At 43.4% G+C, this 25,283-nt stretch overlaps 1 protein-coding gene across 1 annotated transcript; it reads left to right on the top strand.

Moving 5' to 3' along the window:
* Positions 1 to 301: 301 nt before the first annotated feature.
* epm2a (EPM2A glucan phosphatase, laforin) lies at positions 302 to 19,555 on the top strand. Its single transcript, XM_020455374.2, has 4 exons — positions 302 to 816; positions 12,158 to 12,332; positions 17,874 to 18,118; positions 18,318 to 19,555. The coding sequence occupies exons 1-4, from the start codon at positions 570 to 572 to the stop codon at positions 18,599 to 18,601; spliced, it is 951 nt and encodes a 316-aa protein (XP_020310963.1). The 5' UTR covers positions 302 to 569; the 3' UTR covers positions 18,602 to 19,555.
* The last annotated feature ends 5,728 nt before the right edge of the window (positions 19,556 to 25,283 follow it).

The following is a 25,283-nucleotide window of genomic DNA, read 5'->3' as shown; positions in this document are numbered from 1 at the left end:
AAATCTTCTAGTTTAAGTTACACGTTTTAGTTGCAGCACAATAAAAAGGGTCATTACCGCCACCAACGTTTACGGGGGTGTAAAACAGCAGTGGTTGATGCTTTTTGTTTACTCGGAAAGTACAATATGAAACGTTGATTTGAATCTTCTGAACAACTAGTATGTCAAGCGGCGCCCCACTGTCTGATTCATATCGCGTGGTTTCTGATTATAGTTATAGACTATATCGACTGATTGGTTCTGTATGCGGTGCATGCTCCTTTACATGACACAGCGCACCAAGGAAAATTGTCCTCACCCAGCCACTGTAGATAGTCCCAGCTGTTTTTTTTCCAACCTAGGTTTATTTTTAGGGCAAATGAATATGATAGTCTGCCCAAAATTCAACGCAGTGGTAATGTCAAGTAAAGATAGCCTACACGTTGTAAACTATTGTACGCAATGGCATTGCAGCCTTTATCGCAAAGGGAGTGAGCTATGAAAGCGCCGCGATTTAGCCTAGTAATTTACCAGTAGGCTACTAAACCGCGACAATATTTTATCTCGTAGCGACCTTTTAGTTTAGGGCGATGTTATACAGATTCGGCGTCATTCTCACTCCGGAGTGCCCGGATGTAGAGGTGTTTGTGTTAGGGTCCCGTCCGGAGATGGGTCACTGGGACCCAAACAATGCAGTTCTGATGAAACGGACGCAGGTGGTTTTGTCCATGCGCGAACCTTGCCTCTGGATCGCCGACGTGCATCTGACAGAACCGTGCCAAGAGAGCCTGTGGTTGAAGTTCATCAAACGAGTGGGGGGCAATTTCATCTGGGAAGGTATTATACAATGAATAGTTAAAATTTAGTCAGTGATTGGGTTTATAGCCAACAAATCAAATCAAATTTATTTATATAGCCCTTCGTACATCAGCTGATATCTCAAAGTGCTGTACACACAACTGTTTTTGATAATCGAATTACTTAGGCTACTGTAGGCCATGCTCAATGCTGAACTATTTCCATCTGTTTCCATGCCATTTACCTTGACCGAGGTAAATTTGGTTTTATACTGGATATTTGCTGAATATTCGATTCTCTCGGGTCAATAGCTATTTAACCAAACTAGAGGGTAACATACCTGCGGAGATCATTGTCACTCAGTTGTCTGGGAGACGATGTAGGGATGAAAATATTTCAGTTGTCCCTCAGATTATTTAGAAACTGTTGACTTTCTGCTTTGTATGCGTTAGCCTAAACCTACCCATTGTATTAAAAGTACATATTTTTTGCATAATTCACACACAATCAGAATTCGCTGCTTCAACTTCAGTAGCCTCTTTCCTCTCCTAATGGACCGAGGTAAAGGCAGTTTCAGGTTGGATATTCGCCTGTGGTTTTCCTTAAGTCCACCAACAGCAGTTAGGGATTGTCAACATAGTAACAAATCAAATTGTTCAAATTTCAATAGCTCTTTAACCATTACTCCTAAAACTTTCAGAACTGGTTGTGGCTAACCCGATGGCATAGACACACATTGCACACTTTTTTTTGTCGATTTACATCTCGCACAATTTTGTATTATTTATTTACATTTTTGAATTTCAATAGCTCATTGGTCATATGACCTAGTGACTTCAAACAAGATTCAGAATGTCCACGGACTACCCTTCTATATTGCACACCCTTTAGTTTGTCAATTTTCATCTCACATGATTTTACATTAATTTTTCAAGATAAAAAATGTCAATAGCCTCTTGGTCATGTGACCTAATGACTTCAAACAAGATTCCGAATGTCCACTGACTGCCCTTCTATATTGCACACCCTTTAGTTTGTCAATCTTCATCTCACAGAATTTTACATTAATTTTTCTAAATGTAAAATTTCAATAGCTCCTTGGTCATGTCAATTACACACCTAAGAAGCGTGCAGTGGATATACACCCATATTGCATAACCTCTTGTCATGTACCTTCTATATTGTTGTACATGAATATTAGTTTGACAATTAGGGGGTTCAGTCCAGTGTTGTGTTTACCCTTTTCTTTAATATTTATCTATAATAATTGGTAGTTCTAAGTACTTATTTTCCTTGTTTTTTATTTTTCCACTGTTTTTAACAATTGGAGAGAAACAGATGATATCTCCTTTCATCGTTATTATCAACCATAAAGGAAAAGGGCAAAGTACGAGAGTCATGCTATTAATTGTCCAAAGCAGGGATGGAGAGTGAGCTGGTGAGGTAGGCTGCAGTGGGTTTGCTGGTCAATACATATACTGAACATGTAACCACAGTAATGGTGGCCAGAAAATCAATGAATAAGAATGTAATATTGACAAATTAAACAGAAATTGTAGATTTTTAGTCTTTTCCAACATGTCACCAGACACTTAACTTCAATTAAGCATGAAACATTTCACAATGTTAACTTCCTCTTGATCCCTGGTTGATGTACATGTCAGAGCCTCTTCAGTGTGGATGGGGTATAGCATACATTATCCCTGGTTGATGTACATGTCAGAGCCTCTTCAGTGTGGATGGTGTATAGCATACATTATCCCTGGTTGATGTAAATGTCAGAGCCTCTTGAGTGTGGATGGGGTATAGCATACATTAACCCTGGTTGATGTACATGTCAGAGCCTCTTCAGTGTGGATGGGGTATAGCATACATTAACCCTGGTTGATGTACATGTCAGAGCCTCTTCAGTGTGGATGGGGTATAGCATACATTAACCCTGGTTGATGTACATGTCAGAGCCTCTTCAGTGTGGATGGGGTATAGCATACATTAACCCTGGTTGATGTACATGTCAGAGCCTCTTCAGTGTGGATGGGGTATAGCATACATTAACCCTGGTTGATGTACATGTCAGAGCCTCTTCAGTGTGGATGGGGTATAGCATACATTAACCCTGGTTGATGTACATGTCAGAGCCTCTTCAGTATGGATGGGGTATAGCATACATTAACCCTGGTTGATGTACATGTCAGAGCCTCTTCAGTGTGGATGGGGTATAGCATACATTAACCCTGGTTGATGTACATGTCAGAGCCTCTTCAGTGTGGATGGGGTACAGCATACATTTTCAACAACAAAGACTGCACTTCCAGTTTGTGTTCTTTACTCTGTTGAACTCTTTTGTCTTCATTCCTAGGTGTAACGGATGTGAAATAGCTAGCTAGTTAGCGGTGGTGCACGCTAAATAGCGTTTAAATCGGTGACGTCACTTGCTCTGAGACCTTGAAGTAGTGGTTCCCCTTGCTCTGCAAGGGCCGCGGCTTTTGTGAAGCGATGGGTAACGATGCTTCGTGGGTGACTGTTGTTGATGTGTGCCGAGGGTCCCTGGTTCGAGCCCGGGTATGGGTGAGGGGACGGTTTATAGTTATACTGTTACATAGGCATAGCACATGGAACCACCGTTGGCATGCAAAACATTCAATCTAAAACAAAACAAAGCGTAACACGTTATAAGTAATATCAAATATCAATGCAGTATGACGAATGACGAATTAGCCATCCATTGTGTTATATCATAAATGGTCTTACATGCCATCGCTGTTGTCAAAAGATTATAAACATGTTAAATAAAGTTACTAACCCAGTCAGTCTTTGGGCCACATCCAGGTTCTTTATCAGTGGCACACATGAAGCAGTTGTTTTGTTGAACTCTGAAATCAAAGGCATGAACTGAACATATGGCTGTCCCACACAACTACATGAAAATAAAGAATTTACATTTACTTTGAATTAAATGTCATTACATACCAGACATTTTTAGTATATCCTCAGCCATTTATTTTCACAGAAGGTTCCATATCAATTTGGGAGGGGATGTTGGAAGTTCTGTGCAACTTTCTTGGCCATCTACACCAAAAAATTAAATAGAGTTTTTGACCTAATTGTCACATAACAGCTTACCATTCATTATTGAAAATATAACTATCAAATGTGCATTACAAAGACCCAGCAGCTGAAGGTGTCCTGCTGCATGGTGGGAGTTATTTCCCCTCCTTTCCACTTTATGTCCACCCAGTCGTCTTTTCCATGGCAGGATCTTCTCATTTGGAAGTATTCTTTTTTTTAAATGTAAACATATTGTGATTAGTTATAGGCAAATGAATACACAGGCCAAATTTGTATGCTGTTTTCCTTATCACTATAATCTAGTAGTAATTTAGTAGTAGAGGTAATTTCCTTTATGCCCCATTCTACAAACAGCCTCAATTATAGGCACTGAACCAACCCTATCACAGAGTGAATAAATGTAGAGTGTTTGTAGACTGTAAGAAAAAAATATTAAGAGACAGTTTCCTCAGTTACGTGCTTAAAGAAAGTCATTTCACAAAGATCACAGAGGACAGTGCCCACCAAATCTATGACAACAGAGAATGAATTGTAAGCACCAAAGTGTTCGTCAACATAATATCTGAAAATCTCAGTTGTTGAACATAATACTTCTATTTGCAATAGCAATTTATGATATATGCAGTTGAGGAATATTCCATGTTCCAACACTACATGTAGGATGGACATTCCCACATACAGTATTTAAAATATATATATTTCACCTTTATTTAACCAGGTAAGCCAGTCGAGAACAAGTTCTCATTTACAACTGTGACCTGGCCAAGATAAAGCAAAGCTGTGCGACACAAACAACAATACAGAGTTACACATGGAATAAACAAATGTACATTCAATAACACAATAGAAAAGCCTATATACAGTGTGTGCAAATGAAGTAAGATTAGGGAGGTGAGGCAATAAATAGGCCGTAGTTGCAAAATAATTACAATTTTGCAAATAAACACTGGAGTGATAGATGTGCAGAAGATGAATGTGCAAGTAGAGATACTGGTGTGCAAAGGAGCAAAAAAAGAATATGGGGATGAGGTAGTTGGATGGGCTATTTACAGATGGGCTATGTACAGGTGCAATGATCTGTAAGCTGCTCTGATAGCTGATGCTTAAAGATAGTGAGGGTGATATGAGTCTCCAGCTTCAGTGATTTTTGCAATTCGTTCCAGTCATTGGCAGCAGAGAACTGGATGGAAAGGCGGCCAAAAGAGGAATTTGCTTTGGGGGTGACCAGTGAAATATACCTGCTGTAGCGTGTGCTAAGGGCGGGTGTTGCTATGGTGACCGGTGAGCTGAGATAAGGCGGGGCTTCACCTAGCAAGGACTTATAGATGACCTGGAGCCAGTGGGTTTGGCGACGAATATTAAGCGAGGGCCAGCCAACGAGAGCTTACAGGTCGCAGTGGTGGGTACTATATGGGGCTTTGGTGACGAAATGGATGGCACTGTGATAGACTGCATCCAATTTGCTGAGTAGGGTGTTGGAGGCTATTTTGTAAATGACATCGCCAAAGTAAAGGATCAGTAGAATAGTCAGTTTTATGAGAATATGTTTGGTAAACTGCTACTGTGTGTCAAGAAAAAAGCCCCAATTTGGGGTTAGTGTACTCCAGTAAAAAAAGGCTAGTTTAGATTAAAAACTATTTTCATGTGTCCCCGTTCATAGGGGCATGAAAGACTAGTCAGTGGTAGAATTGAGTTGGCACTTTATTGGCCCAAACACCCACAGACCCACAAGGTTGAGGTTACTCATGGACAGTAATTAATTAGTCTTTTTTTTTTTTGCATTGATGCATTGTTTTCTAACTGTCCAAGAATAGGATCCAAAGTGTTAGAGAATATTTGTTCCCATAAATCCAAAGGAGGATGTCTCTCCTCATACCTCTGGCACTTTAGTCAGACTGCCAGACTGTGCACCACAGAGCCAATCAGGAGAGAATACATACAGGTCAAAGAGTGTGTCTGTGCCTTTTGGATTACTATTTCTTTACAGAGAACCCCTGTGGTTCAAGTCAAGAGCTACCCTTCCCTTTTCAGTCTGCTCTACGCATGTCTGAGAGTGACAGAGCCAGCAACCAAGAGTTTTTCACAGTATGTCCTAAAGAATTATTACACTTATGAATGTATGTAAAAATGTATTAGATCCAGTACAATGGAATAACTAAGACCTGAATTTGAATGCAGCGTGTTAAGAGTCCTCTTCTCTCTTTCGACCAAAAACACTTGGCCTGATGGTTCATGCAGATGCTGGGGAAGCAATATAGAAATGTATTGATCCCTTAAATTATTTTACTATTAAATGACCCATATCACAACCCTCATACCTCTTCACAAATATGTACCTAAATCAATTTTGGAAAAAGGATTTTACTCACAAAAGACGTAGGAATTTATTTTTCCAGTTAGAAATAGTAGGCCATGCATCAAATAACTATTTTCATCAGAAGAACGAACCCTCAAATGCACTATTGCATTTTGTAAGTTGTCTGCAGGTGGCTTGTTGTGAATGCACTCAAATATCAAGTCATTATCAGGTTATGTAAACTGTGTTCTAATTCTCAACGTAGAAGGATTTGTCTTAATGTACAGTATATGAAAGTGATGCTATGAAAAGGATTCTTCCACGTTATCAAGCTCACTGACTGACAAATCACTGCCTATTACTGTGATTAAAAAGAGCATATGAAACATTGTTTTTCATGAGACCTACCTGTGTGCCTTCCTTTAAGCATCTCTGTTCGAACACCTCTCCTGTCCTTGATCCATACCACACAGCCATTTGCGGATCTTTTCAGTGTTCATGTGAAAGATAGTTATTGCGAGGCTGGAATGTTTGTTAACTTTAAAAAAAAAATGGTTTAACACCCATGTAAAATGAAGGCCTGCAAAGCTTACAGATTTAAGTCTAATAGCATGAGATGAAAGTAGACAAACATCAGAGTGTGCGATATGAAGGTATAGTCGGTGGACATTATGAACCTTGTTTGAGTTAGGTCACATGACCAAGGAGCTATTGAAATTTTACATTTTGAAGAATTCATTTAAAATCTTGTGAGATGAAAATGGACAAGCTAAAGGGTGTGCAATGTGTAGGCCCACTAAGTGGACATGCTGAACCTTGTTTGAAGTCACTAGGTCACATGACCAAGGAGCTATTGAAATTCAAAAATTTGAAAGATTCATGTAAAATCATGTGAGATTTTAAAAATATTAAAAAAAAAAAAAAAAATTAAACATTTTTGCAAATGTATTAAGCATAAAAAACGTATATCACATTTACATAAATAATCCGACCCTTTACTCAGTACTTTGTTGAAGCACCTTTGGCAGCAATTACAGCCTTGTGTCTTCTTGGGTATGACGCTACAAGCTTGGCACAACCGGATATAGGGGAGTTTCTCCCATTTGTCGCTGCAGATGCTCTAAAGCTCTGCTAGGTGGGATGGGGAGCATCGCTCCACAGCTATTTTCAGGTTTCTCCAGAGATATTTCATCGGGTTCAAGTCCGGGCTCTGGCTGGGCCAGTCAAGGCCATTCAGAGACTTATCCTCGAAGCCACTCATGCGTTGTCTTGGCTGTGAGCTTAGGGTTGTTGTCCTGTTGGTGAACGTATCCTGTAGGTGAACTTTCTCCCCAGTCTGAGGTTCTGAGCACTCTGGAGCAAGTTTTAATTGAGGATCTCTCTGTACTTTGCTCCGTTCATCTTTCCCTCAATCCTGTCTAGTCTCCCAGTCCCTGCCGCTGAAGAACATCCCCAAAGCATAATGCTGCTAGCACCGTGCTTCACCATAGGGATGGTGCCAGGTTTCCTCAAGATGTGACGCTTGGCATTCAGGCCAAAGAGTTCAATCTTGGTTTTATCAGACCAGAGAATCTTGTTTCTCATTGTTTGAGAGTGCTTTAGGTGCCTTTTGGCAAACTCCAAGCGGGCTGTCATGTGCATTTTAATGAGGAGTGGCTTCCATCTGGCCACTCTACCATAAAGGCCTGATTGGTGGAGTGCTGCAGAGATGGTTTTCCTCCTTTAAGGTTTTCCCATCTCCACAGAAGAACTCTGGAGCTCTGTCAGACTGACCATCGGGTACTTGTTCACCTCCCTGACCAAGGCCCTTCTCTCCCGATTGTTCATTTTGGCCGGGCGGTCAGCTCTAGGAAGAGTCTTGGTGGTTCCAAACTTCTTTCATTTAAAAATGACGGAGACCACTGTGTTCTTGGGGACCTAAAATGCAGGAGACATTTTTTGGTGCCCTTTCCCAGATCTGTGCCTCGACACGATCCTGTCTCGGAGCTCTACGAACAATTCCTTCGACCTCATGGCAGCACAGACCTCTTAACCAAGCCTGCAAGGACTATGAAGATGGCATATTCTGAAACAGGAGTGGATGCAGAACAATCCACATGGAAAAATATATAATAGTAATAATAATAATAATTTGATTTTGGATTTCAATCTTCAATAGCTGTTACATAAAATGTACCAGGACTATGACAATTATATATTCTGAATCAGGGAAGGTTTATCAGGGGTGCGTAACTGGTGGCAGGGAAGTCAAACGCAGGAGAGCAGAAATTGGTAAATAGCCGGAGCCGTTTAATGTAGATAACTACCGGCAAACAAAAATAACAAAACACATGGGCACAAAACCGGTATTGCACCAGTCACATAAAGCACACGTACTTACAATAAACAATTCCCGACAAGGACATGGGGGAAAACAGAGGAAAAATATACAACATGTAATTAGGGAATTGAAACCAGGTGAGTGAAAACAAGACAAAACAAATGGAACATGAAAAATGGATCGGTGATGGCTAGAAGGCTGGTGACGTCGACTGCCGAACACTGCCCGAACAAGGAGAGGAACCGACTTTGGCAGAAATCGTGACAGTACCCCCCAGTACCCCCCCCTTGACGCCTGGCTCCAGCAGCGCGCCGTCACTGGCCTCGGGGACGCCCCGGAGGGCAAGGTACGGGGCGATCCGGACGGAGACGGTGGAAATCCCGCAGCATAGAAGGGTTCAACACGTCCTCCTCTGGAACCCAGCATCTCTCCTCCGGACCATACCCCTCCCTGTCCACGAGGTACTGAGGGCCCCTCGCCCAACATCTCGAATCCAGGATGGATCGAACGGAGTACGCTGGGACCCCCTTGATGTCCAGAGGGTGTGGAGGAACCTCCCGCACCTCAGCTTCCTGGAGCAGACCAGCCACCACCGGCCTGAGGAGAGACACATGGAACGAGAAGTTAATGTGGTAATTGGGGGGAAGCTGTAACCTATAACATACCTCGTTCACTCTCCTCAGGACTTTAAACGGCCCCACAAACCGCGGACCCAGCTTCCGACAGGGCAGGCGGATAGACATGGGCGGAGTCCCATGTCTCCTCCACGCGCCGGAACCAGTCATCCACCGCAGGAGCTTCGGTCTGACTCTGATGCCAAGGAGCCAGAACCGGCTGATCTGTTAGGTAAGAAAAGGGAGTATGGGGAACACAGGAAAACAAAATCATGGATCTCATCAAATAAATATGGTTATTGCTATCTGGAATTCCCCTGGAAGGGAGAGAGGTTAGTGGAGGAGTGGCGGAGCGAGTTATCTGCCCAGGGCACGAACGCTGCCCACTCCCCCGCCGGTCCTTGCAATAAGACCTCAGAAACCTACCCACATCCTGGTTAACTCTCTCCACCTGCCCTTTACTCTCGGGGTGAAAACCTGAGGTAAGGCTGATCGAGATTACCAGATGTTCCATGAACGCCCTCCAGACCCTCGAAGTGAACTGGGGACCCCGATCAGACACTATATCCTCAGGCACCCCATAGTGCCGGAAGACGTCAGTAAACAGAGCCTCCGCAGTCTGTAGGGCGTAGGGAGGAGACGACTCCGTAGGGAGGAGACGACAGGACTTAGAAAAATGATCCACAACGACCAGGATCGTGGTGTTTCCCTTTGAAGGTGGAAGATCGGTTATGAAATCCATCGACAGGTGCGAACACGGCCATTGTGGAACGTGTATGGGTTGTAACTTACCTTTGGGCAGGTGCCTAGGAGCCTTACACTGGGCGCACACCGAGCAGGAGGAAACATAAACCCTCACATCCTTAGCCACTAAGACAGCGCACTGTCTGACCGATCCCAGGATGACCAGAGGAGGGTGACATGTGGGCCCAATAGATCAGCCGGTCGTGGACAGCAGGCGGAACGTACAGATGCCCAGCTGGACACTGAGGGGGAGGGGGCTCTGCACGTAACGCCCGCTCAATGTCCGCTTCCAGCGCCCACACTACCGGCGCCACTAAGCAAGAGGCGGGGAGTATGGGAGTGGGATCCATGGACCGCTCCTCTGTGTCATACTGCCGGGACGGTGCCTCTGCCTTAACGTTCTGGGAACCTGGTCTGTACGAAAGGGTGAAAACAAAAAAGGTGAAAAACATGGCCCGTACACACCTTCCCGAGCACTCTCATGACCACCCTGTGAGAGCCCTCTGTTGCCATGATATAGAAGGGTTATGATGAGCTAACCAGGTACCACGGGAAACACAGGAGAGTCAATGAGAAAGACTCCCCTGCGTCACCATGGCCAGGAAGATAGTGGCTTCCCTGATTAGCCCGGACCCCAATGGTCAACTATCCAGAGCGTGAACTGGGAAAGGTCTAGCCGCAGGGATAATGGGGATCATAAAACTAAGAGCGAGCGCTCTGTCAATAAAATTCCCAGCTGCGCCTGAATCGATAAGCACCTTATGCTGGGAATGCTGGGAAATCAAGGAAACAAACAGGTACAACAGAGGACTCTGGATGAGTGGTGCAGACTCACCTGGGGTGATGCCAGAGTTCCCTGCCTGCTGCCTCGACTCCCAGAATCTTGATCAGCATATGTGGGAACTCCTTCAAGGATGCTGGAAAAGCATTCCAGGTGAAGCTGGTTGAGAGAATGCCAAGAGTGACTAAAGCTGTCAAGATAAAGGGTGCCTACTTTGAAGAATTTGTTTAACACTTTTTTGGTTATTACATTATTCCATGTGTGTTATTTCATAATGTTGATGTCTTCACTATTATTCTACAATGTAGAAAATAGTAAAAATAAAGAAAAACCCTTGAATGAGTAGGTGTGTCCAAACATTTTACTGGTACTCTTTATATATACACTGTATAATATATAATGTTTTTTTAGGTGTGGATTCTCCATCCACCCGTTTCAGAATATACCATCTTCATAGTCATGGCATGCATGGTTAAATAGCTATTTTCGAGAGAACCAAATATCCAATGTAATTTATTTTACCAAGGTATTGCCTAGATGACTACAAGTTCAGTATGAATTATTCTGCCTCTTTCATCTTTAATAAGCCATTCAACCACTTGGTGGCGGCAAAGGCACGTCTTTGAATTGCACAGGCTCAGGGGTTTGGCTCTTTCTGACAGAAAGGGCGGAGCACGGTGATTATAGCATGCTTGTCCCATTACCACCTTAATGACCACCAGGACAGAAGGAACGCCCTACAATGGCCCACCAAATTGCAATATCTCGTCCATCATTCCCTGCAATCTCACTCATCTGCTGTATCTTCTTTAAATAAATATGTTTTGGGGTGGTATTTTGATGTTTTGTTGAAAGATAGATTAGAATATGAGATGGATGAGAGGGACAGTTCAGAAAGTGAGTGGTGTATCCGTTGCATATAGGGTCCGGGCAGCAGAACTACCAGTAGATCAGCCCCCGGCACCTGCTATATCTTCTTGATAAATATATACATGTGAATGGTTTCCATGAAGCCTAGCTCGAAGTCCTCTAGGCCTATTTGCAAATGATTGGATTAACAGTGAATAGGACTAATAACTTCATGAATAACTGTTTCTTTATTTGGTGCTGTAAGCCTACTTGAAGGGCTATTACAGTACCTACCAGCACACATCACCTTAAAGTGAGAAGAAGAGGAGAAGCAAGAGAATTTACACCGCCCAAAATCTGTCTTTGTGATACAAGCCTGTTTTTGTATAGACGTCTATTCTATGAGAGTGTCGATTTACATGAGGTTTATTTGATCGAACAGAAGTTTCGTAATGTTTAGGCTGTTACAAATGTACTAATATAAGTGGATGCACGTGGTATTCTGGCAACTTTGAGAAAAACAACTTAGTTGTGCCTGTTCACACAGGTATCTGACCTCTCATTGGCTAGAATGGTCCCACCTGATCTCGACCTGCCTTCAATCATTGAGGACATGTATTTCCATTGTTAGAGTTGTCACTTGGCTGTCAATATAATAGATCATCTTTGACTTTAATATAAACATGCTTTATTTGCTTTGTTCCCAGGCAACGGTTCCCACCACGACAGATGTTGTGTGTACGACCAGAGCAACCTGGTGGACGGGGTGTACTGCCACCCTATTGGCCACTGGATCGAGGAGACAGGTCATACGGACGAGATGAAGCACACGACTGACTTCTACTTTGGCGTGGCCGGCCAGCAGGCCATGCATTTCAACAGGTAACATAATACCTGACCCCATTGTCTTCCCACAGGTGACATCACTCCTTTGCAACGCTCATAAGTGTTTGAGGTTGTCTGTAGCCATCCCCCGTGCGAGAGAGAGTTGGCTATTTGCATTATTCAAATAATCAGTTTCCTCCTCCTTTTCTTTAAGACATCAGTGGATCGCTGTGCCTCAAAGCAAACACTAGAGACAGACTTGTATCCTAGTGAGTTTAACTACAGCACCCATTCCCCCAGTATGAAATTAGATGCTGTTGTAAGTTATTGTTTGCCTGCCTTTTGTGATGTGAAAACTGGTGTGTACATAATTTGATAATGCTGTAAAAGTTAATGAGTTCCCCTGAGGGGGTGTGTATCCCTGGTAAGTGGGACAGCTTTTTTAATGGAGCTCTCTTCCACATTCTGCCAATTAAGTTGCCCCTTTCAAAGCAAAAGGGCTTCTTTCAATAAGATGTAGATTTTTATTTTGTCTTGATATTATTTTGTCTTGGAATAATTTATGACTATTAACTTAATGTTCCCAAAAATGTGCTCCCCGTAACTTCAGTGCAGTAACTGCCAAAATAAAGGAAACACTTTGTAAATGAGGGATACAAACTATATTGAAAGCAGGTGCTTCCACACAGGTGTGGTTCCTGAGATAATTAAGCAATTATCATCCCATCATGCTTAGGGTCACATATAAAATGCCCAGTTGCCCATTATTTGGGCTACCATGGCTAGAAGAGGAAATCTCAGTGACTTTGAGAGGAGTCTCAAAGGATCATAGGGGGTTTAAAGGGTGTGTGTGTGTCTCAGTCACCAGATCTCAGCCCTTTTGAACACTTATGGGAGATTCTGGAGCAATGCCTGAGACAGCGTTTTCCACCATCATCAACAAAACACCAAATGATGGAATTTCTTGTTGAAGAATGGTGTTGCATCCCTTCAATAGATTTCCAGACACTTGTAGAATCTATGCCAAGGCGCACTGAAGCTATTCTGGCAGCTTATGGTGCCCCAACACCCTATTAAAGTACCCCAAGGCAGGGTAGCCTAGTGGTTAGTGCGTTAGACTAGTAACCAGGAGGTTGCGAGTTCAAACCCCCGAGCTGACAAGGTACAAATCTGTCGTTCTGCCCCTGAACAGGCAGTTAACCCACTGTTCCCAGGCCGTCATTGAAAATAAGAATGTGTTCTTAACTGACTTGCCTGGTTAAATAAATAAAATAAATAAATAAATAAAAATCCTAGGTCCCACGCTCTTCTCAATTTACATCAACAACATAGCTCAGGCAGTAGGAAGCTCTCTCATCCATTTATATACTACATGTATATACTATCTATAGATGCTAGTCTTATTCTCAGCCGGCCCCTCCCCGGATTGTGTGTTAAATGCTCTACAACAAATCTTTCTTAGTGTCCAACAAGCTTTCTTTACCCTTAACCTTGTTCTGAACACCTCCAAAACAAAGATAATGTGGTTTGGTAAGAAGAATGCCCCTCTTCCCACAGGTATGATTACTACCTCTGAGGGTTTAAAGCTCGAGTTAGTCACCTCATACAAGTACTTGGGAGTATGACTAGACAGTACACTGTCCTCTCAGCACATATCAAAGCTGCATGCTAAAGTTAAATCTAGACTTGGTTTCCTCTATCGTAGTCGCTCCTCTTTCACCCCAGCTGCCAAACTAACCCTGATTCAGATGACCATGCTACCCATGCTAGATTACGGAGATCAGCAGGTAAGGATGCTCTCGAGTGGCTAGATGTTCTTTACCATTCGGCCATCAGATTTTCCACAAATGCTCCTTATAGGACATATCACTGCACTCTATACTCCTTATCTCTGTATAGATGGTCATTTCTGTATATCCGTCGCAAGACTCACTGGTTGATGCTTATTTATAAAACCCTCTTAGGCCTCACTCCCCCCTATCTGAGATATCTACTGCAGTCCTCATCCTCCACATACAATACCTTCAGGCCCTTTGTGCTGTTGTCTATGCCCAATAATGTTTGTACCATGTTTTGTGCTGCTACCATGTTGTTTTGCTACCGTGTTGTTGTCATGTTGTGTTGCTACCATGCTGTGTTGTCATGTGTTGCTGCCTTGCTATGTTGTTGTCTTATGTCTCTCTTTATGTAGTGTTGTGTTTTTCTTGGTGTGATGTGTGTTTTGTGTTTTGTCCTATATTTATATGTTATTTATTTTTAATTTTTAATCCCAGCTCCTGTCCCCGCAGGTGGTCTTTTGCCTTTTGGTTGGCCGTCATTATAAATAAGAATTTGTTCTTAACTGACCTAGTTAAATAAAGGTTAAAATATATATTTTTAAATTAAGACACTTTATGTTGATGTTTTCTTTATTTTGTCAGTTACCTGTATTTGATCCTGAGGTGAATGGCTCCTCCCACCACATCCTCATGTCATGAGTGTGATGCTTCACCCTTTTCAATCTCCAAGCAGCGACAGCCAGCCATGATTACTCTCCTCCTTCCTTTTTAAGCTTTGCTCTCTCACACACCATTTTAATTACTATGGGAACTGGGTTTTGTAAGGCACTCAGCAATTAATTCAGTGGGACAACGCATTCAAGGGCTCTTCAGAAGTTAAACCATTAGTGGTTGTATCGCATCAACCCCATGACCTTCTCTTTTCACTTGTTGGAGAGATGGGAGGGTCAATATTTAGTTATGTCCTCTGGGCACCTCATAGATAGCTAATTTCGTTAACGATAGCTTGCCAAATCCATTAGAGTAACGAAAGATTAAAAGTGTTAAAGACCTTAAATAGATTTTTGTAAAGAGGAGGGCAAAGCCTAGGGGAGGTCACTGATAATAATCCTTTCCAATGTGACAGCCGGACTGTCACCATCATTTGTTCCCTCCTTCTCTTCACAAACTGAGAGAGATGGCGAGTCATTTCATTTGGCTGTGTCATAACAGTGGTACTAAATTAAGTTGTTGGACTAAATTAAGTAATTTACTAACAGCAGATTGAGAGGTTCTATTCAATGTAGTCTTTCAATGTTCCGATTGCAAATAGAGTTGAGCAGTACATTTTGGTCCTGGATGTGTGATTCTTTGACTTTGATCATTATGGGTGAAAGGGAAAGAGGGATACCTAGTCAGTTGTACAACTGAATGTATTCAACTGAAATGTGTCTTCCACATTTAACCCAACCCCTCTGAATAAGGGCCATAGGAAAAAGTGGGGTGAAATAAATGACAAACACCCATTCGGGGTGGCAGGGTAGCCTAGTGGTTAGAGTGTAGGGGCGGCAGGGTAGCCTAGTGGTTAGAGTGTAGGGGCGGCAGGATAGCCTAGTGGTTAGAGTGTAGGGGCGGCAGGGTAGCCTAGTGGTTAGAGTGTAGGGGCGGCAGGGTAGCCTAGTGGTTAGAGCGTTGGACTAGTAACCGGAAGGCTGCATGTTCAAACCCCTGAGCTGACAAGGTACAAATCTGTCGTTCTGCCCCTGAAAATAAGAATGTGTTCTTAACTGACTTGCCTAGTTAAATAAAGGTTTTAAAAAATGTGAAAAAGCAAATACACATGCACACACACACACACACACTTGCCCTGTTTGCTCGGGTCACACACACACACACACTTGCCCTCTTTGCTCAGGTCACACACACACCCTGTGCTGAGGTGAGCTGCAGGACACAGCAGAAATTAGCCTGGTCCCCCTGAAGCTCTGGACACACACCTTGCATGAAAATGAGAGCGAGGGTGGCCACTGGCTAGGTCCAGCTGGTTTTAATTTGTAATTTGTGGCCCATGACCTTACAAGCTTTTGTCAAGGACCTCTGTGCTGCAGGAGGCAAATTAGCTTTTTAAATGAGAATTCCAGGCTGGTATCAGTGTAGCCACTGGTATCATATACACCTCATTCTCTAAAACATGTATCATTGTTTATCTGAACGAGAGGGTCATGCACTTTACAGGAGCATTGTCTGCTATGCATCGATCAGAGGTGACTCCCAAGGACTTTACTGTTGTCTAATGAAATGCAAACATGTTTGTACAGTTGGGCTATTTCAATAGTTTAGATATGTTTGTTTCTGTTGTAATCTTCTGTTTACTGCCATGCCAGGGCTGGCCAAGTTTACCCAGTGGGAAAGAAGATGATCTCACACCAGCCCACACCTTCATCTGTACCAAATGGGCCAGTTAAACATTTACAGCATGTTTTAAAGCTGATGCACAGTGAGGAGAACACAAAAATCTACTGTAGATGCTACTAAATACAAAACGACACACTTGGGATGTTCGAGAGAAGTTTATACTGTACCCTTGTTGTTGAATCAATATGCCAATTTCTATGAGAGTTGTGAATCACTCAATTCCACTGGATTGTAGCAGAACTGAATAGAGTTTCCGGATGTAGAGAGAGTCTTTCTTAGAAAAACCCCCAGCTCTAAATCTAATGTGGAGGCAAAGGTTCCTGAATAATCTCCATTGAGCTCTTAAGCAAATCAGCAGCATCTGTCTTTGAGTGTCACAGCCCTGGTTTTCCATTACAACCCAGAGGTCTGTGGGCACCAGCCACCAGCTGCTGGCTCAACTAGATGGATCCCTGTGATGTCATCAGAGACGAAAGCGGAAGTGAGACAACCCACACTGTTTTTTTCTGGTTCAATAAAAGTCACTGAACTAAGTAGACCAGACCAGCTGCTATTGCATTGGTGTCTATGGGAGGCACACCCAGTTAAGTAGACCAGAACTAGCTTTTTTTTTCCAATGGTTAACGGCCTGTGTGAACTAATCTTCATTTATCCACCATCTTTGGTGTCACTCGAGGACATCACTCTGTGAAGCTGTCCATGCTTTTATGTGTCACCTCCTCCCACTGACTGTTATTTTACGCATGCTAATGAGCTCTAAATGGAGTCTGGCTGAGAGTGACAGGGCAGAAAATGAGGTCAGGGGACAAAAACAGCTGGGGAAAATGACAGGAGAGGGAGAGATGAAGGACAGAGAACGCTTTTCTGAGAAGTGGGGAATTTTTTTATCTTTTGTGTGGAGAAAGACATTTGATGAGCGAAAACAGCTTTAGATCACTTGCCTGAGGTCTGTCTGGGAGAGTTGCTAAAAAACACCACCGCTCTCCAAAGGAATTAGACTAGTGCCTTTTAGCTCTCTCTCACCCCCTGGGCATATTAACTTCCACGTTCCAACCCCTTAACCATCTGCACTTCTCTTACCTCCCCATACTACGCTCCCTCAACCCAATCAACCCAACTCCCTGAACTCCATCAACCCCACTCCTTCAACCCCACTCCATCAACCCCTCAACCGCACTCCCTCAACCCTATCAACCCCACTCCCTAACCCCACTGCCTCAACAACATCAACCCCACTCCCTCAACCTCATCAACCCTATCAACCCCACTCTCTCAACCACATCAACTCAATCAACCCCACTCCCTCAACTCCTGTGCCCCCTATCTGCTACCAGGGTCCTTCACCGGGTATGGCTGAGCATCAAGCCCACTCTGTCACCCCCTCTTTGTCTCCCTCACCCCACCGTTCCCTCTGCTTGTTTTCCAGAGTCCTGCCCCGGGTGTTTCTGGGTAGCTGCCCTCGCCAGGTGGAGCATGTGACCCTCAAGCTGAAGGAAGAGCTGGGTGTTACCGCAGTGATGAACTTTCAGACGGAGGGGGATATGGTCAACAACTCGTCCGGCTGCCGCCGCGACCCCGGGCAAGAAATGACCCCAGAGACTATGATGCACCTGTACAGGGACTGTGGCCTGGCGTACGTGTGGATCCCAACACCAGACATGAGCACTGAAGGTGAGGAAGGAGAGGGGGGTCTGGGGTATGTTCAGGACTGCAACTGTGTCTCTCCAGGAGTGAAGTAGACAGTCATGAAGCCCTCATTTATGGATCCTTGTATGGATCTGGGAAATCCAGATCCATGTGTTGTCCAGGAGTAGTAAAGAATAGTCAGAAAGCCCTCCTCTGACATATCTTTGTATGTCGCCCCCTGCAGGCCGGACTAGGGTGCTTCCCCAGGCTGTCTTCCTGCTGCACGGTCTCCTGGAGAACGGTCACACGGTCTACGTTCACTGTAACGCTGGCGTTGGGCGCTCCACCGCAGCCGTGTGCGGTCTTCTCATGTACGTCCTGGGCTGGAGCAAGAGGAAGGTGCAGTACTTTGTCACAGCCAGGAGGGCGGCGGTGTACATCGACGAGGAGGCACTGGTAAATGCCCAGGAGGACTTCATTCAGAAGTTTGGACGCCTGCGCACCTCTGTTTGCTACCCGCAAACATGAGGGTAGAACCCCCTGTGGTGTGGAGTGTTGCTGCCTAGCTGTGCATGGCTGTCTGCCAGTGTGCCATAGAGACAGTGGAGAAAATATATTTAGTTGAAGTACTGCATTAATCATCTGTACACCCGGCATGATTTGTGCGGAAGATGCCAGAAGGTGAAATAACTTAAGTGAATATCAACCTCTGCACTGATTTGATCCAATGTAAATGACCAGTTTAGTTGAGTGGCTGTCATAAACTGGTCAATGACGAGGTACCCGGAGGGAATTCTACTAGCTGCTGCCAACAGGTTCAGAAAGCTATTAATACTTATCATTGTGATGTGTTTGTTTTGTAGCTTTGGGGTTGTTTTTAATTTATTTATTGAAGGTATTATTTCTAATTGCGTCGTGAAAAGGCAGTTGAGTCCAGAACATTGTCTGTAGATTTCTGTTGTTATCTGCAGGGGTTTTAGAAGGACCTTTTGTTCAACCCTTGTTTTTATTAATCAATGAACAGAGCTGACATTTCAAAAAGGCACCTTGAAGCTGTTGTGGTGTCTGCAGAGCTGCTAATGGAATACTTATGACTGACTGAGACATGTAGCTCCTGCAGGATCCAGCCTGAGTTGCGGATCCAGACAACAGTAAATATAAACTGGGTCAGGCACAAAGTCAGTGGCAAGGTGAGAATTTCACTGTCATCATGAGGGCGAGTTTAGGAAAGAAGAGAAATATAAACTGCTCCTCTTTTGCTCTCAGCCCATCTTCTATCCACATTATACTCCTCAGTAAGAAGGGATTACTGCTGTGTCACCTCCGCTACCTTCTGAGAGAAATTCTGTCTTTTCATAGTCAATGGTGGCTCCCTGCAAATACAAATGATGGTTGCTTTTGTTATGTCGAAGCCTTAATGCTGCTGCAAATAGGAAAATGTAATTTCCTGCAAAATAAAAAGAAATAAAAAGCCAGCCTGCACTCTCTCCCTCTCTCTCTCTGTCTGAAGGAAGAGGCTGCTGCCAGAGGAAGAATAAGACTCTTCCAAACTTCTTTTTAGAAGTCATCTTTGTTTACGTATCCCAACAATGCAATATTATTCAGGTCCTTATGTGTATGTAACAAAACAACATTTCCTCCAGACCACTTCTAATGCATGCATAATAAGAACTGAGTTCATGTCGAGACTCGCCTCTCTGTGGCCAACTTCAAAGGAGCTGAGAGTGCTGGATAGGTTTGAAGCAGCCAACTTTCCCCCATGATGCTGCCAGGGGCTGAAAATTGTTGTTTACCCATAATGCTCTGTGGTACAGAATGTTATTTTACTGGGTGGTTACTTGGTGCCCAGAACGCACAAACAACGGTGCGTTGAGTTTGTTTGGACATTTGCTCCGTTGCGGAACGGTTTGTATTAAACAACACGTTTTCCCCAAATGTTTTTTGAACAGACTTTGAGGTATGTTTTTTCCCGTTTGGTGGGTCTGGCGAGATGTGGCTTGAAGCAATGAGTGGTGTATTAAATGGGCAGTGGCCATGCTGTCAGTGTTCCACAACCCAACCCCTCTCCGTTTTTCAACTGGTTGTTCAATACAGCATCGCTTTCATTCAATTGAACATTCCAGAACTTAAAAACGTACTGAATTCCGCCCAGGTGTCCCTACCTAGACCATACCTTACCCATACCAAGCTATACAGTAAAACCTTAGACCAGTTGTTATAGGGCCATAATGCATCGCTATTGTAGTGGTCAGAAGTGTGTGTGTGAGTGAGAACGAGAGCCAAGAGAAACATTTAGAATTTTAAAAGCTGTGTGTGTTTGTGAGGGCGAGAGACAGCGTGGAGCAAATCATGGTAACGCTTTCGTGAAATGTAATCCATAAATAGCTTAAATTAAGAGTTTGTGTTTATCTCGTTTCTGTTGCCTGTTCTAGGCAGTTGTCCCTGGCAGCTATCAGCATGTATTTATTATTTCTGCATTAATTTATGTGATTTAATCCATAACACAGATCCATTCTTCTAATTCGCCTTCCAAATGATTAACTGGTGGAGCCGCAGTGAAGATGGATCCTTTCCTGTTCGCGCTCCAGTAAAATGTTATTAAATCAAATCCAAGACGGAAAACACCCACTGGGTCGAATACACAGTTTATGGGCCAATCAAACCCTCCAGCAGCGTTTACGGGGGCTTGGTGATATTTCCTAGGCGGGAGGGTAAGATGGAGGGTTGAAATTGACCTTTATTCTCAACGATAGCCCAAGGGATTATTATGCATTTATATCACAACCATGAACATTTATAGGATGATCATGTTTATATGTCCATTTTGGTCACTGGTCAAAATAGAACAAAACTTTTTCTTAAATGTGTCTACAGCAGAGGTTTGCAATCCTGGTCCTAGGAACGCAAAGGGGTGCACATTTTTGTTTTTACCCTGCACACCTGATTCAAATAATCCAAGCCTGATGATGAGTTGATGATTTGAATCAGGTGTGTAGTGCTATGGCAAAAATGTGCACCCCTTTGGGTTCCCAGGACCAGGATTGAGAACCCCTGGTCTAACAGGATTGCATTTCTCAGACAGAACACGGACTGTGTTCAAAGTCGACGATAATATTGTCATGTATCTTATTTTATAGCCTAAATGTCATGTGAAACAAAACAACTTTGTCATCGACCGATGGTCTCAGAAAAACAAAAGTCTGTAGCACGGTTTGTAGTTTCGTGTGAGGCAGGCAAATTTATACAAATATACAGTGCCTTGCGAAAGTATTCGGCCTTGAACTTTGCGACCTTTTGCCACATTTCAGGCTTCAAACATAAAGATATAAAACTATTTTTTTGTGAAGAATCAACAACAAGTGGGACACAATCATGAAGTGGAACGACATTTATTGGATATTTCAAACTTTTTTAACAAATCAAAAACTGAAACATTGGGCGTGCAAAATTATTCAGCCCCTTTACTTTCAGTGCAGCAAACTCTCTCCAGAAGTTCTTGTAACCTTTGAGTTGCCAGACGGTCGCGTTATACAGTCAACCACTCACCCTACTTTCGTTTTTGCCTTAAGTAACCATCTGTCTTAAGTAACCATCTGTCTTAAGTAACCATCTGTCTTATGTAACCATATGAAACGTAACATATCACACTAAATGGAGTGTCTCGGATTTACGTACAGAATAATACAAAATGAGACCAGGTTGGTCACCGCAACCCTGCTCTCCAAACACACACCATAGGACATACATGTGGGATCACTGAAGCAATAAACCCGCTTTATAATCGATTCAGGAGTCCAGAAGTTAATGTGATAAATATAAAACATGGATAGCTTTTTGAGCGACAGGCAAGGAAGAGCCATTGCCGGTATGAAAGCTCTACATCTCGTGATGATGAATGACTGTCCCACAGAAGACAGACGCAAGCTAGAAGAGCCCAGTGAAAGATGAATGAGACATTTGTGAAAAGCTCATACTACCCAGCTGAAATTACCCAAATGCCCGTCAACAAATTATACCTTTCTCTTTACAGTCAGACAGGTTCAAATTATAAAGTAACATTCACATTTCATAGTATGGCAGCACCTTATACCATTGCTGTGTGACATATAGCCTATTATGTTATTTTGGTGGGTTAAGAGATCATTGATTTGTCACAGAAAACCTTTTGAGATCCATCTTCTATTTAGTCTGCCTGTCAATCTCACAAGGAATGAGGACTAGAGGGTGAAAGAATGAGATGCTGAGCCATTGAAGTTAGTGGCTGGCTGTACCTTCCTTTCACACACAGGCAATGTGGTTCCCCTCAGGCGAATTAGTTTTCTGATTTGCTGGTCGGTCTACAGCTTGAAATAAATGAATAGTTCACCAGCAGGTAATGACTGTATAGCCTAGGCCTATCCCCTGGCCAAGTAGTTATGATTCTACGGAGATATTATTTGTGAAATTTAAATTGTCATGGGATGAGAAGTCCTTAATTTAAATAGACCTACTGTGAAGGCATATCACACTAAATGGAGTGTCTCGGATTTATGTATTTATGTATTATTCTGTACGTAAATCCGAGACACTCCATTTAGTGTGATATGTTACGTTTCATATGGTTACATAAGACAGATGGTTACTTAAGACAGATGGTTACTTACAGACAACTTTATCATTTTAGCAACTTTGCAACTACTTAGCATGTTTGCTAACCCTAACCGTACCCCATTTAGCTAACCCTTCAACTAACCCTTCACCTTAACCCCTTTTTAGAAGGAAATGTTTTTTGTGTTTTTTTCGCATTGTTTGTAACTTATTTTGTACATAATGTTGATGCTACCGTCTCTTATGACCGAAAATAGCTTCTGGATATCAGAACAGCGACTACTCGCATCAAACTGGACAAATATTTTTTTCTTTAAGGAGTCAGACGCGAAGGATGCACTATTTCTCTGAGACCAAATCCAAGTCATTCACGTGAAGAAAAGATGGAGGTACAGGGGGCGGAGATTGGGGTGCCTTGTGAGAATTTGTCGGCGAGTGAGTAACCCGGCTCTACCATCTGTTCTATTGGCCAACGTGCAATCACTGGAGAATAAACAGGATGACTATCCTACCTGTTAGGGATGTGTATTGAAGGCGAAGTCAGGTGCAGGAGAGCAGAGTGTAGTGAACAGGCACACTTTTTATTCCCGTCCAAAATGACAGCACAAAGTAACATAAAATGTGCTCAAACACGGAACATAGACAAAAAGTGATGTGTGTAACAATATCCACAATTCCAAAATACACGTAACACAAACAATCTTACACAAAGACATGTGATGGGGAACAGAGGAATAAATACATATGGATTGGTTGGGGAATGAAAACCAGGTATGCAGGGAACGAGACAAAACAAATGGATATATGAAAAATGGAGCGGCGATGGCTAGAAAGCCAGTGATGTCGACCGCCGAAAGCCACCTGAACAAAGAGAGGAGCCGACTTCGGAAGAAGTCGTGACACTACCAACCGATAATATACAGTTGGCTGGGCTTTCCGTGCATCAACAGGACAGAACAGCTACGTCCGGTAAGACTAGGGGTGGGGGTGTTTCTATTTGTCTAACAGTCTAAGGAAGTCTCAAGGTATTGCTCGCCTGACGTAGAGTACCTCATAATAAGGTGTAGACCAGCGGTCACCAACCTTTTTTCCACCATGGACCAGTCTCATAGACAATATTTTCCTTGACCGGCCCCTTTGGATGGGGGGGGGGGGGGGGGGTTCACGACACAGTCAGTGGTGACTTTTTTTCTGAAAGAAATCTCTGCAGTGGCTCTCGTAACTCAAACTCTCTGGAGTATGCCAGTCACCTGTCGTCAATAAAGCCATATTTTAGGTAGGACTCATCATATTTGAATAAGGCTTTTTTTCTTTCTTTTTGCAGTCTTGGGCTCTGCTGTCTCTGCATTATCAACATCGTTGTTGGGCTTTTTATCTCCCTTACCCCTTCCCGAAGAAGCTCTCCAGTGATGTTTGTTTGTTTTTATACATGTCCGCACTATAGCTAGCTAGTAAAAAGTTGTCAGGTAACAAAGCTCACGCAGACCGTGATGAACTCGCGGCGTGCACATTACTCAAGTTCAAAATCTGTAAACTGATGTGTGTATATATATATATATTTATCCTTTCCGTGCGGCTAAGGTGCCCGGTGGTCTGGGACCGCTGCTGTAGACCACACTATCTACCGAGAGAGTTTTCATCGATATTTTTCTTAGCTGTCTATTTACCACCACAAACCGATGCTGGCACTAAAACTGCACTCAACGAGCTGTATAAGGCCATAAGCAAACAAGGAAATGCTCATCCAGAAACATCTGCATTGCTTCCTGTTCGGGATTTTAGACTTGGTTTCTGTACAGCACTTTGTGACATCGGCTGATGTAAAAAGGGCTTTATAAATACATTTGATTGATTGATTTAATGCAGGCAAACTTAAATCTGGTTTACCTAATTTATACCATCATGTCACATGTGCAACCAGAGGGGAAAAAATCAAGACCACCTTTACTCCACACACAGACGCATACTAAGCTCTCCCTCGCCCTCCTTTTGGCAAATCTGACCATAATTCTATTCTCCTTATTCCTGCTTACCAGCAAAAACTAAAGCAGAAAGTACCAGTGACTCGCTCAATACGGAAGTGGTTGCGGATAGTACACTACAGGACAGTTTTGCTAGCACAGACCAGAAAATGTTCCGGGTAGTGCCCATAAAGCTCATCACTAAGCCAAGGACCCTGGGACTTAACGGGGGTCCCTTGGGTGGTGCGTGCTTATTCCCCTCCTGTACTCCCTGTTCACCCACGACTGCGTGGCCAAGCACAACTCCAACACCATCATTAAGTTTGCTGATGACACAACAGTGGTAGGCCTGATCACCGACAACGATGAGACAGCCTATAGGGAGGAAGTAAGAGACCTGGAAGTGCAGTGCCAGGACAACAACCTTTCCCTCAACGTGAGCAAGACAAAAGAGCTGATCGTGGACTAAAGGAAAAGCCCCCTCAGGAGACTGAAAATATTTGGCATGGGTCCCCAGATCCTCAAAAAGTTATACAACTGCACCATCAAGAGCATACTAACCTTTTGCATCACCGCCTGGTATGGCAACTGCTCAGCATCCAACTGTTAGGCACTACAGAGGGTATTGTGTACGGCCCAGTACAGCACTGGGGCCAAGGTTC

Source organism: Oncorhynchus kisutch, linkage group LG21 (genome assembly GCF_002021735.2).
Source record: "Oncorhynchus kisutch isolate 150728-3 linkage group LG21, Okis_V2, whole genome shotgun sequence".
Taxonomy (NCBI): domain Eukaryota; kingdom Metazoa; phylum Chordata; class Actinopteri; order Salmoniformes; family Salmonidae; genus Oncorhynchus; species Oncorhynchus kisutch.
The sequence above is the reverse complement of the archived record's forward strand: the minus strand, read 5'-3'. Positions and strand labels throughout refer to the sequence as shown.